Source organism: Oryctolagus cuniculus, chromosome 9 (assembly GCF_051225735.1).
Source record: "Oryctolagus cuniculus isolate XC-2025 breed Fujian yellow rabbit chromosome 9, ASM5122573v1, whole genome shotgun sequence".
NCBI classification, from domain to species: domain Eukaryota; kingdom Metazoa; phylum Chordata; class Mammalia; order Lagomorpha; family Leporidae; genus Oryctolagus; species Oryctolagus cuniculus.
In genome coordinates, this window is record NC_142875.1 from 11,304,395 (window position 1) to 11,317,476 (window position 13,082).

Here is a 13,082-nt window from a genome sequence, read left to right on the forward strand (position 1 = left end):
GAATTTCATTCTAGCAGTCAGATTTTTAAAAACTGTGCCTCTGATTCATAGAAATAATAACCTCATGAAAATTACAAAGCAAAAAGGTATCTATGTTGGAAATATTAATATTATAGGGAATCTACATCCAACTAGGTTGCTTCATCCCTAGTAAACAGAACTAAAGCAAAGGAGCATTTATTCCCCTTTACTTTAGAGATTCTAGGTTTAACAGTATTGGTAGCTATCACTTAGCATAACTATGTGTCAGACATTCTATTAGATGCTTCATGTATATATTTCCCCCCTTTAAATGCTGCAATAACCCTCCATAGGGAGTTAAGTATTCCCCATTTCAGAAATGCACAGACTGAGTCAACCTGAAGAAGTACAGAGAACAGCTGAACTGGTTTGGAACCCAACTCTGTCTGGGGAGCTCAAACTCTTGACCATACACATATTCTGTCTTGCCCTATTTTAATAGACTTGAACCTGTTGAACCAAACCATTGTTTCTGTTAGGATTAGATTTTTTTTTTTTTTTTTGACAGGCAGAGTTAGACAGTGAGAGAGAGATAGAGACAGAAAGGTCTTCCTTTCCAGTGGTTCACCCCCCAAATGGCTGCTGCAGCCAGCGCACTGCGCTGATCCGAAGCCAGGAGCCAGGTGCTTCCTCCTGGTCTCCCATGTGGGTGAAGGGCCCAAGCACTTGGGCCATCCGCCACTGCACTCCCGGGCCACAGCAGAGAGCTGGACTAGAAGAGGAGCAACCGGGACAGAACCGGCACCCCAACCGGGACTAGAACCTGGGGTGCCGACGCCACAGGCGGAGGATTAGCCTAGTGAGCCGCAGTGCCAGCCAGTTAGGATTAGATTTAACCTTCAAAAACAAAAAACTCCAAAAGACCAGGGGCTCACACAAGATAAACGTTTATTACTATCTTGTGCAAAAGCCACCCACAGGCAAGCAGTCCAGAACTGGCGTGGCTGCCCCCCAGAATCTCCTCCTAACCACACCCCTGTCCTGCAGCCAAGCCATGCTCATGGGCAGCCATCACATTTGCCTCTTGATTCAAAGGGCCTTCTGGAACTCCAGGCGCATTCCACATAAACAAGAGTGGTGGGGCAAAACACGCCACCCAGCAAGTGCGCTCTCTCCCTCTCCTTACTCGTCTTCGGCCAGGGTGAGAGAGCAGTGCCCAGCATCAGGGAGTGTAATAGCACCAATGACTTCCTCAGGCTTGTAGACACCCTTATGATTCCCATTTAGTACTTTCTGTAGATAAAGAAATGGAAGTCGGAACCACTGAAGTCACTTATCACTGCTCCACAGCTGGCCAGGGATAATGTCAGAAAGTCAAACTCAGGCAACTGTCAGCCGGTGAGTCCATCTGCTGATGTACACCAGAAGCCCACCACACCGCATCCGGAGCCCTGGTGACACCTGGGGCCGGAGAAGTCGGATCATCTAGAGAACCTCTTAGAAGGCGGCACAGCACTCACACTGGAAGGAGCCTGAGAAGGTGTTGATGGCGTTCACGGCCTTGGAACTTCTCTTTCTTCCCACCCACACTTTACAGGAGTGGTAATGCACTGGGAAGACAACGGGGCCCAAAGACATCCACACCCTTGTTCCTGAAACCTGGCAAAAGGGGCTTTACCAATGTGATTGATGGGAGGGGTGCCCCAGATTATTTAGATGGGCCCAATCCTAGATAAGAGTCCTTAAAAGTGGAACACCAGCAGTCACCACAGCTCACTTGGCTAATCCTCTGCCTGCGGCGCCGACACCCCAGGTTCTAGTCCTGGTTGGGGTGCCAGATTCTATTCTGGTTGCTCCTCTTCCAGTCCAGCTCTCTGCTGTGGCCCAGGAGTGCAGTGGAGGATGGCCCAAGTGCTTGGGCCCTGCACCCGCATGGGAGACCAGGAGAAAGCACCTGGCTCCTGGCTTCGGATCAGCGCAGTGCGCTGGCTGCAGCAGCCATTTGGGGGGTGAACCACTGGAAAGGAAGACCTTTCTGTCTCTATCTCTCTCTCACTGTCTAACTCTGCCTGTCAAAAAAAAAAAAAAAAAGTGGAACATCTTTCCAGGTTGTGGTAGGGGACATGACCATGGAAGGGCAGCATGAGGAGGATCGGACACCCTGTTCCTGTTGTGGCATGGTGGGGGGGGGGGGTGCATAATGACCACATCTGTACCATTTTGTTTCAACATCTTCATCTTACAAATATGGGCTTCAAAACAATCAAGGTACCTTGGTCTCAGGGTGTGCAGGGCAGTGTCCATGGAAACCAATAAAATGGAAAAATGGGGTGTGAATGCCTGACACATTCTTTGAGGATGCAAACCTTTTCCTTTTATATGATACTCGGGGTCAGTTAGGATGCATTTACCCAAAACTGTTGAATCTGAAAGAGGAGCGCTCCAACAGAGGCTCACATGAAGTGGGCGAGCTCACTGTGGGACTACATGAATGCCTGCGCCATGCGGCAGGAGCTGTGGAGGTTTTGATGAAAACACACACAAGGAGGTAATGAAGACATTGGAGCCTCTCTGCCCAACACGGTCGTTTAGTGGAGAAGGGGCTAAAATGTCCTTGACATTGCATAGAGAGACACTGCTGGGGAAGGGGGTATTTGAATCCAAGGGGACCAGAGAGAGGCAAGGAAGCAGACATGTGGGGCAGAATGAGGTTTGAAGAAAGGAAAAGGTGGTAGAAAATAGAAAAGGAGAAAGGAAAATAGCAAAGGAAAAAGCAAAGAGCAACTCCACACATTTAACTTGGAGGGAAATGGAGCAACAAGCCAGGACACATGTGGCGGAGGGAATCAAGATACATTTAGGTACAAAAATTTTGGAAATACACACATATTTTTTTAATATGCATTTCCATGAATCTTTTGAAGAATTCTCTTATGAGGAAATTAACTTAACTTACCAACAGTTCAGACAAGGTTCCATCCAGCCCTAGATCTGTAGACTAATAAGTCCAGAATCTCACCATGCTGGCAAGAAGTGTTCATTTTATAGCAATTTCACATAAAGGAAGTCTGTTGTTCAATAAGGACTTTAAGTGACTGATGGGAACTTACATGGTTTTTCTTCCTCACTTATTCCATCAGTTCTATGGTATCCCTAGTCACTCAGACTTATAAATCCAGCATCAATTCCTATTCATTTCCTTATTCATCCTTGTGCACCAAATCATCTGGGTTCTACTTTTAACCCATCTCTAAAATTCGTCGTAATTCTGTCCTCATTATCTCCTCCCAGCCCATAATGTAGACATTAGGATCTAAACTGAGCTTCTCACTATCAAATCTCTATCAAAATTGCCATGGCCCCGGGGCACCATCTTGCTCTTCAATATGAGCACCACCCCTCACTCCTGTATCCAAAATGCTTATAAGCTCTTGTATGCTGCTCAATGGAACATACATTTTTCATTCAAGTCCAAAGCTTTCCATAATATCTTCAAATACAACCCTCATGATATCTTCAACTACTTCCCCCATAGCCCTAAGGTAAAGTCAAGCTAATTTTTGTATCCCACACTATAACTCAAATATACTCACGTGCTTTCCTGCTACACAGACGAGCAACATACAGCCCTAGGGCAGTTTAAAGTCCAGAAAATCATTTGGTCTGGCCCTGCCAAAGCAACCATGGATGGGACTTGAAAATTCAAAAAAAGAAATCTATAGCAGGCTAATCATTAAATTGGTAATTTTGTGTAGGCCATGAAAGATGATATGAATATCCAAATGGCCCTTGGCAGTAAAAAGATTCACCACCTTCCTCTCCCTAATCAAATTTAATTTATCTAATTCCAATTTAATCATAACTCTGATTCAATCATAATTCTGATTTACTCTTTTGGATTAAAACCACCCTACACCTAAAGACTGTGAAATACTACCTCTTTCTCAACAACATTTAACCACAATATTTCATCTCTGCTTCAATGGAATCGTCATAAAATTTTTTGAGATTATACCCTGCACTGAGTTGTAGGTATTTGGCATGTCTGCTGGCCTCCCTACTCAGTGTTGAGCTGCTTGATACACCTTGTCCTTAAATACTTTCAACAGCAGAGAGCCTAGCACATATGTCAGACTTCAAATCTGTTTGCTAAATCGAATCCAATTAGGTCTTCCCAGTGACTACAACTGGAATTCTTTTATGTGACATATTTCAAAAACGACTTTAAAAGACTTTCAAGAAACCAGTATTTTATTGAAGTGCAAGCATAGCTGTTCATGGAGCTACCGAGGGATGGCTTAGGAAAATCAACCAAAATCATTTTCACACAATTGTGTCTGGAAGACATATTTCCCTAAAATAACTGTATTCCTCCACAGACTCTCATCACCCACAGCAACAAACACTGTGCCAGGCCTTTATGCTATAGAAGTTCAAGGAAGACTCACATGCCATGAACAAGTGGACACTGGAGGAAACAGACTTTCAATAACGTGAACATAATCAATTTCACTCAGCTCAAACTAAACTGAGTATGTTTCACATGATTCACAGTGTAAGAATCCCAGCAGAGGAGACGGCAAAAGGGCACAGTGTATCTAATACAGCTGCTCTGAGACTGGGCCAGAACCGCTCTCCTTGCCTGACCTTTGGGGCCTTAAATCAATAACAGGCCCAAGACTACAAGAAGAGAGCTCAGCCGGCCTCAGAGCAAGAACTGCTCAACAAACAAAAGGCCAGGCTGTCTGTCTGTCCATCCACCCACCCTAGCCTATCTTTTGTGTGTCACTATAACACTATGTTGCACATATACACACACATGTATTATTATAATATCATTTATAAGTATATATAATACTAAAATACATATACTAACATGGATTTAGCATTTACTTTCTGTCAGGCACTGTTCTATAGGCTTTTTATTTTACAGATGAAGAAATCAAGGTCAGATCTTCTACAAACTGTCCAACTTTACACAGCTATTAAATGACGGGACTGGGATTTGAATCCTGGAAAAACTTCCCCCAGAAGCTCTCCTTTTAACCATAATATTATTTATCACCACAGCAGAATCTTATTTTCTTCATGGAAGTCAGGGAGGTCTCTGGTAGTTACTCTGTTTTCGGAAGGGACTTAGGAGGGCTTATCATAGAGGTAGAGGCCCAGGTTCACTTAAAGCCAGAAAACCCACTATGTTCCCATCTTATTAGTTATAAAATTGGAACTCCATCTTACAAATGCAACTGAGACGTTAAATTTGAAACACAGAACTCGCCGGCCCAATGTGTTGCATGTAGGGATCTCCTCGTGGGCCTGGAAACCTAATTAGAGCAATCAGGGAAGCGAATTCTGCAAGAGGCCTGTTGAGAGGGCCTCGGCAGGCATCAGTCAGCAGGCCAGATGGAAAAGGAGCAAATCCGTTCACTCAGCCTTGCTATAAGGAGAAGCAATTCTTCATCTTTAGAAACATAGACACAACCAAAATATATCCGCGTATGACTCAGGACTGAATTTTGCATCAGGAAGGGAGGAATGCAGTAACAAACAACAAAATTCTATAGGACAGAGAGAGTGCTGCACCCTCCAGCAGCCTCCGCAAAGCTGGCCACAAGGCTCCAGCTCAGCTTCTGCAAGAGTGAGGGGACCTGTGGTCGCGCGGAACTCATCCAGCAGGTGAAAGGCCTTACCTTACCTCCTACAGGCTAACGAACTACAATACAGAAGCCCCTGGAAATGTCCTAGAGACTCCCAATATTGAAGAGATCTTGGCAGAGTGATAAAAGGCAGAGGGGGTTGGTTTTGGCCCTTGGGATGCTCACATTCCACCCTGCAGGGCCTGGGTTCCCACCCCAGCTCCACTCCTGACTCCAGCTTCCTACTGATGTGCACACTGGGAGGCAGCAGGTGACGGCTCAAGTACTTGGTTAATACCACCCGGGCGGGAAACCAGACTGGTTTTCCGGCTCTCAGCTCCAGCCTAGCCCAGCCCTGGCCTTTGCAGGCATTTGGGGAATGAACTAGAAGATAAAATCACACATGCTCTCTGCCTCTCTGCTTTTCACTGTCTCTGCCACTGTCTCTCTGCCTAATTAATTAATTTTCAAAATATGAACCTTGAAACAAAATAAATACAGGCAAAAAACAGATAAACCAGGACACAGTTGCATTTGGAATGAAATACTAAGTGATATTTAGCTTTCTTTCTAAGGGCTACCCCTAAAAACCCCACAGCTTGTGCAACTGATCAAGTTAAAATAACAAATTCTAGAATTCAATATTTTTGCAGTTGAGCTTCAGCCTCCACAGGGTAAACAAACCACGCAGGCACACCTGTGCCAAATGACTTCTATGCCTATTTTTTCCACTGCCAAGCAGTCTGCATGTTAAGTACACTCACTGTGCACTGCAGGGCCCAGGTGCCAAGCAAACACCGTTTGCTCCAGACACATGCCTGCTCTCTGTGCTAGGGTAGGACATCTCTGTCTTAGCTACTTCCAGGGTGAAACACATCGCTATTTATTCCCACAGATCTGCCAAACCCTGGTTGGAATACACTGTGCTGTCCTCTCCAGGGTGGAGTCTCTGCACAGCCCACACTAACCAGAGCTCTTGGCCGAAGGAAATTCCACAGTGACGTGGAACTGGTAAGGAGGTTAGGCGTGCTCTCCACAAACTAACTTCTTGACCCTTCTCAGTATCCGAGGCTGAATCACTTCTATCCGATCTGTGAAGCCAACGAATGCATTTTCTCCCCAGGATCACGAAATACCAAGTGTCACTGCAGCTCCAACATGCGACATGAAAATACTCGAAAACAAGACAAGCGCCATGCCTCCAAAGTAAATATGCGCCTGGTTTTTTTTATTCCTTTTTATGCTTGTTGATATGCACCCTGTGTGTGAACTGTATGCTGAGCACAAGAGGGCAATCAGAGTTCAAAGACACACTCTGCCCCCTTGGGATGGAGGAGGGCCGTACCCCTCCCCGTGTTTCCTAGATAAAACAAAATAGAGGCTCATGATCTGCGAATACTATGGTTTATGTTCTTGATGGAGGGAGGGCATCAAAACAGTCCACTGGTGAGGGCGTGGGGAAACTGAGTGTGTAATGAGGAACGTAGATAGATGTACTGGGTTTGACCACTGAGGGATACTACTGCCACTCACGCTGGGACCTGAGCGGTTAGCAAGGATTGTAACAACTCCACCAGAATCAGCCCGTGCAAGCACAACCCTGGACCAGGGCTTCACCTCGGGGTGCTCATAGCAGGGGAGAGGCGTCCCCACCGCTCACCCCGCTGTGCAGCCGCAGGAATCCCTTACCTGCGCAGGTCTTGCCGTCGTAGGTCTCGCACACCCACTCGTGGCACTCACACAAGGGCCCGAAGTAGGTGCCGGGCTCGGTCACGTGACAGATGCAGACGCCGCAGTCACACCGGCCCCGACCGTGGCACAGCGCGCCCCCGGGGGGCTGCCCAGGGGCGCGGCACCGGCGCTCCGACTCCGCCCGGGACAGCCTGCAGGCGGCGCCCGACCAGCTTCTGCGTGGGGCGACAGGGACCACAGCCAGGTCACAGACACACATACACACACACTGCCCGGTCTGCTCCGGGCCCAGTTTCCTCCCCGTTGTCCACCCCGGGGGGAGACGGACAGCCCCAGGGGTATGACCCAAGTGTCACAGTGGACTGAATTTTATGAAAAACGGGAGGTGCCTACAGAGACTTGCACCTGGTCTAATGGCAAGGGGCAGAGTGCATACATGTGCAGCAAAGCAGACTTTATGGAAACTACTGGAAACTTTGCTCTCCTAAGGGGAATACCCCAGCACCTCTCTCGGAATGCAGCGCACACCCGACGTGGAGTGCAGGTATACTCAGGTGCACCTTTCTCTCTTGCCAGGGTCGTGCGAGTGGAGCTTCCATTTGAGGGTGGTGTTTTTCCGAAGCAGAAGCCAAAGGTCAGAGACCAACATGCGGTGCGGATTGATCAGGAAAGCAACAGGAGCAGCTTGGAAACCGCTTATCCCACGTTCAACTTGGGAACTGCTCTTGGCTTAGCACGGCGCTCTGCAGGCGTGAGCCTTGCCACGCAAAGCAGGCCACTCGGTGCACAGAGGAACAGACCACACTCACCTCAGGGACGGCGAGAAGCCTTGTGGAGCGGCTGACAGCCCGGCGAGGAGAAGGGAGGAAGCCAGCAGCAAGAAGTGCCTGAGGCTGGGCGGCCGCATGCTGAGCGCAGAGGCTGCGCCTGCAAGGTGGGGCTCCCAGGGAGGCAGCAGGAGGGAGAGGGGCCACCGGCAGATGGCCAGGCAGACGGACCCACGGACACCCAAGCTGCACCCGGAGCTGCAAATGCGTTGATGAGCCGCCTGCGAGGATTTGGGCAGCGGCGCTGCTCTGGGCGGGGTGCTGGTGCCAAGCCCTTCCAGTGGAGAGCCTAGGCAGAGAGGTAATTAGAAACAGTTGTACAAGCAGATGGTGTATTTGACATTAAAAAAAAAAAAGTGTCCTGTTCACAGATTTTAGAAAATCATTCCTTTCTTCAAGAACTGGCCTCCGACATTCTTGTCAACAGAATATTTGAGCTGGCTGATGACAAAGGGACCCTTAAAATAACCCCCCAAGTTGTGGGGAGGAAGGGGGAGGCCAGTTACTCCACCACATGCTGGTGAGGGGATGCAGGACTGGGGGATGGGTGGTGAGGGGCTAGCAAACCTGGCACGGGCATTGGTCCCTGTATTTATTGTCCTTTGTTTTGAACGGCTCAGTGCCTGTCTTAAGTCTTTAGAAAGCCTGTCAGGCTTCCAGTTGCTCAGGCCAGTAGCTTATCGCGCCACATTTTTTCTTGCCTTGGACGGTGCACATCCTAGTTGTCCCAAATTCACCCCAGCCTCCCGCACCAGTCAAGTGCAAGGAACCAAGATGTCTGCTCACTGTGCAAAGTGCACTGGGAAAAAGTCCCCTCTTCAGCACCTAGTAGGTGCTGGTCACTTATCCCCAACTGTGATAGCTCTCACACATTAAACACATGTGGCCTGAACATCTCTCGGCTGTCAGGCTCTGTGCCAGAGAGAAGTTGACACAATTGTAAATTCAGAAAACATGATCCCTGCTCTCTCCAATCCAGCAGGCTAAGGAAGACATTAATCACAGGAAAATACAAAAGGACAAAAGGCTGTGAGTGACCCTCCCCTAGTCCAAGATGGTGGCATTTGAGCTAAAGGTTGATGGAAGGATTTGATTGAGTAGACATAAAGGGTAGGAGTCATTCTTATTCCTATTTTAAAGTTAATAAACTGAGGACAAAGAGGGCAACTAATTTGCTCAAATTCATACAGGAAGTTAAAGCTGAAGTCCAAGGGACCCCAAAGCATACTCACTGTCCCATATATTGCATGGTCATCTGGTAAAAGGTTTAAAGAACTATATGGGGCCGGCGCTGTGGCTCAATAGGCTAATCCTCCACCTTGCGGCGTCGGCACACCAGGTTCTAGTCCCGGTCGGGGCACCAGATTCTGTCCTGGTTGCCCCTCTTCCAGGCCAGCTCTCTGCTATGGCCCGGGAGTGCAGTGGAGGATGGCCCAAATGCTTGGGCCCTGCACCCACATGGGAGACCAGGAGAAGCACCTGGCTCCTGGCTTCGGATCAACGCCATGCGCCGGCCGCAGCACGCCACCCGCGGCGGCCATTGGAGGGTCAACCAACAGCAAAAGGAAGACCTTTCTCTCTGTCTCTCTCTCTCTCACTGTCCACTCTGCCTGTCAAAAATAATAATAATAATAATAATAAATTTTAAAAAAAAGAACTATATGGAAGAAGAAAACATTCTCCCTTCACCCTAAGGGGAATGCTATAGCTGCAATAGTTCATGAAACAGAACTGCCCAAGAACTATCTCTGGTTCTGTCATCTTAAAGTCGGGGATGGGGGCCAGCACTGTGGCACAGCAGGTTAATGCCCTGGCCTGAAGTGCTGGCATCCTGTATGGGCGCCGGTTCTAGTCCCAGCTGCTCTTCTTCCGATCCAGCTCTCTGCTATGGCCTGGGAAAGCAGTAGAAGATAGCCCAAGTCCTTGGGCCCCTGCACCCATGTGGGAGACCTGGAAGAAGCTCCTGGCTCCTGGCTTCGGATCGGTGCAGCTGTGGCCATCTGGGGAGTGAACCAGCTGGTGAAAGATCTCTCTATCTCTAACTCTGTCTGTTAACTCTGTCTTTCAAATAAATAAAATAAATCTTCAAAAAAAAAAAATTCGGGGATGGACTCTGACAGGATGGGGCTTTCCCCTTTTACCTACATAGATACAAAGACAAGGCCACCCCACTGTCTGCCTCCTGGAGCAAGCATGTAAACGAAGGCCTTCTCATCATTGCCCACCCCTTTTCTATCTCTTTTAGTCTCCTATTCTGGGAAAGGCTTTGCACCAAGCAGATCTCTGTCCACTCCTGTCCTATACACCTAAGCACTTTACAATTGACTGACCCTTTAGCAACTCTTAACCGATGTGTGCACACTGGAGGGGAGGTTTTCCATCAGGAGGCCACACAGGTGGTTGCCATTCTGCAAATAGAAGTGGATGGCTCTGGACAGGGGATGCTGGGGTCTAGGGTATCCAGAGCGTGTCTTAGAATCAAGGAGACAGACTCGGGTTGCCAGGTTCCCTGAACTACTGCTTCATACAGACCTGTATGTAGTTCAGGTCTGTATGAAAGAAGAACAGGACAGGAGTTACTAACTCAGTGGTTCTCGAAGTGTGGCCCATGAGCCAGGAGAGTCAGCATCCCCTGGGAACTTGCTAGAAATGAAAGCTCTCAGATCGCAACTCCACATCTACCAACTCACAAGGTGCATTTCAAGCTTTCACTTATGCATCATAATTTAGAGGCCTCAGGAAGCACAAGTCTCAGGGCTGAAGCTGAGGGCGCCTGCATCTAAGAGTGGTTAGATGCACCCTGTCCTGGCTGCACTTCCAGAGTTATATTCCTTCCTACCCACCTGTAATACTGTGACAGCATAGAGGGAGTCCTCTTGCCAAAACCCATAAACTTTGGTGACTCAGAGACTACAAGAACACTAAACAGAAAGCATCAGCTCCAAAACCCCGCTAGAAATTTGCAATGAAAATATGGGAGCTTTAATGAGTAAGTCATCTACTGTTTACCTGTTTGCATATTTTCTGAGTAGAAAAAAGGAACCATTTTGAAATAGGGACCCGATGATTTGAAGATTGCTGTCATGAGTTAAAATGATTTTTTTAACCTCTAGTATTCTGAAACAGCACAGCATTCAGTTAGCAATATTATTTTCAGGAGTGTACAGCTGTGAAGTAGACTGTGTATACTAAGTGCTTGAGAGAATTTGAATGTTCAGATCGTTATATTGCTGTGACTCAGAAATGATAGTCCCAGTAAGTTGAACTACTTCGATTGTGGCTGACTTGGTGACTCAGTGTAAAGTCTTAGATCCACAGAAATTGTCAAGGTAAAAGGATAAATATAAATATGCTCCTTTTAGCAAACTCTTTTCTCTGCTTGCATCTAAAATAGTGGCCAACACATACTATATCCTCGATATATGTTTGTGGCATGGATAAATTAACTGAAAATGATGGAAAGCATGAATAATAGATCTATGAATCAACAAAGGATGCAGATGCTACAGTGATTCTGAATCCATTGTCAGATGGCATCTGGGATCTGGCATCACTGTGGAGTCAACCTGAATCCATGCACGTTACAATAAATCTTCCTATAATTCCAAATGTGATTAACTACATCATTTTTACCTACTCCATGGGGTCATAATCCTTGGAGTTATCTTTACTTCCTCTTTACAATTCCTCTGGATTATCCATCAAACCCCTGAGTGGTACTGATTCTACCTCCTCCCATTTTGATACCTTTCCTTCAGATCTTCATCTCTTATCTTCTACACTATCGGTGTAGCATCCCAACTGGCATCATTGCATTTGTTCTCCACATTTTCAATCTCTCTCTCCCATGCTCCTCCACAGATCCTTCTAATATTCAAATTTCTTCCTACCCATTCCCTATGGAAAAATACTTCTCAATTATTGTAGTGGAAAACAGCTGCATGTTCCTGCAAGGTCATTATCATTCAGATGCTGACTGTCTGCACAGTAGATGTGTGCACCTACACCCAAATCCCTCCCCAGGGCACATGCACCTGGCAATATCTCTGGCTGCTGATGACTCAGTGTTGACCTTCAGTGCTCAGAGGAAATGGATTAATGAAAATGGATGCTCACAACAGTGACAATGCAGCCCTTTTCCTGCCTGGCCTTGGCCGAGTTCATTTCCCTCAGGTACTATACAGGAAAACAACCAATGGGGGTAGGTAGGTACAGTGGCTAAGCCATTGCCGGAGACTCTGGTATCCCATATCCAAATGCTGGGGTCTGAGTTCTAGCTCTGCTTCTGCTGCCAGCTTCCTACTTCCTTTATGGTGACCAGTAGCTGGGTCCTTGCCACCCATATGAGAGACCTGGATTTGGTTCCCAACTGCTGGAGTTGGTCTGGCCCAGTCCCAGCTGTTACAAAGTGGGTAAGCTCACTCGCTCGCTCTCTCTCTCTCTCTCTCTCGTTTTCAAATAAATCAAAATAAATATTTTAAAAATAAGCAATGGGTGGTGAACGTGGTTACCCAACATTCCCATAAAGAGGAGCCTGGTCACGCTGCTGTCCAGTCTCAGTGGTTACTGCTTACCAGTGCTGGATATGCAGTAGATTCACAGCCCTAACTTTTAAGCAGGGACTGTGAAGAATTACTAGGCACCAGATCTCCAAGGAGAATATCTAAGATGAAAGGTAGAAATGCAGCGTAAATAAGCAACTAAAGAAACAAATGTGCAAATGAAAGAAAATCAGAGAAAACAGGCAATTAAGACAAAAGACTAATTGAATAAAAAATTATAAATTCACTTATCAGAGATCTCAGAAATTCTGGACTTACAAAAATATGCTGTCATAAGAAAAGGACTACCAAAAATAAAATGTTTAAAAGCTTAGTATATAGTAGCTGGGGAGAAGTTACAAAACAGACTAAAAAATCAAATTGAGAGGCCTAGAAAATAAAGCCAAAACAGAGAGATGAATAAA

General features: G+C 46.9%; 1 protein-coding gene across 4 annotated transcripts in view; it reads right to left on the minus strand.

Annotated features, from left to right (window-relative positions):
- Positions 1 to 8,374, minus strand: part of ITGBL1 (integrin subunit beta like 1) — a 262,924-nt gene extending 254,550 nt beyond the window's left edge. For 3 of the 4 annotated variants that reach the window (XM_070048620.2, XM_089303452.1, XM_089303453.1), the window contains exons 1-2: positions 8,099 to 8,232; positions 7,287 to 7,504 (exon numbers count right to left, since the gene is read on the minus strand). In XM_070048620.2, the coding sequence (XP_069904721.1) occupies positions 7,287 to 7,504; positions 8,099 to 8,196 (316 nt within the window). In that variant the 5' untranslated portion in view covers positions 8,197 to 8,232. Of the gene's footprint in view, positions 1 to 7,286; positions 7,505 to 8,098 lie in introns of all 4 variants that reach the window. The other variant, XM_070048621.2, reaches the window with a different exon arrangement.
- Between the last annotated feature and the right edge of the window lie 4,708 nt (positions 8,375 to 13,082).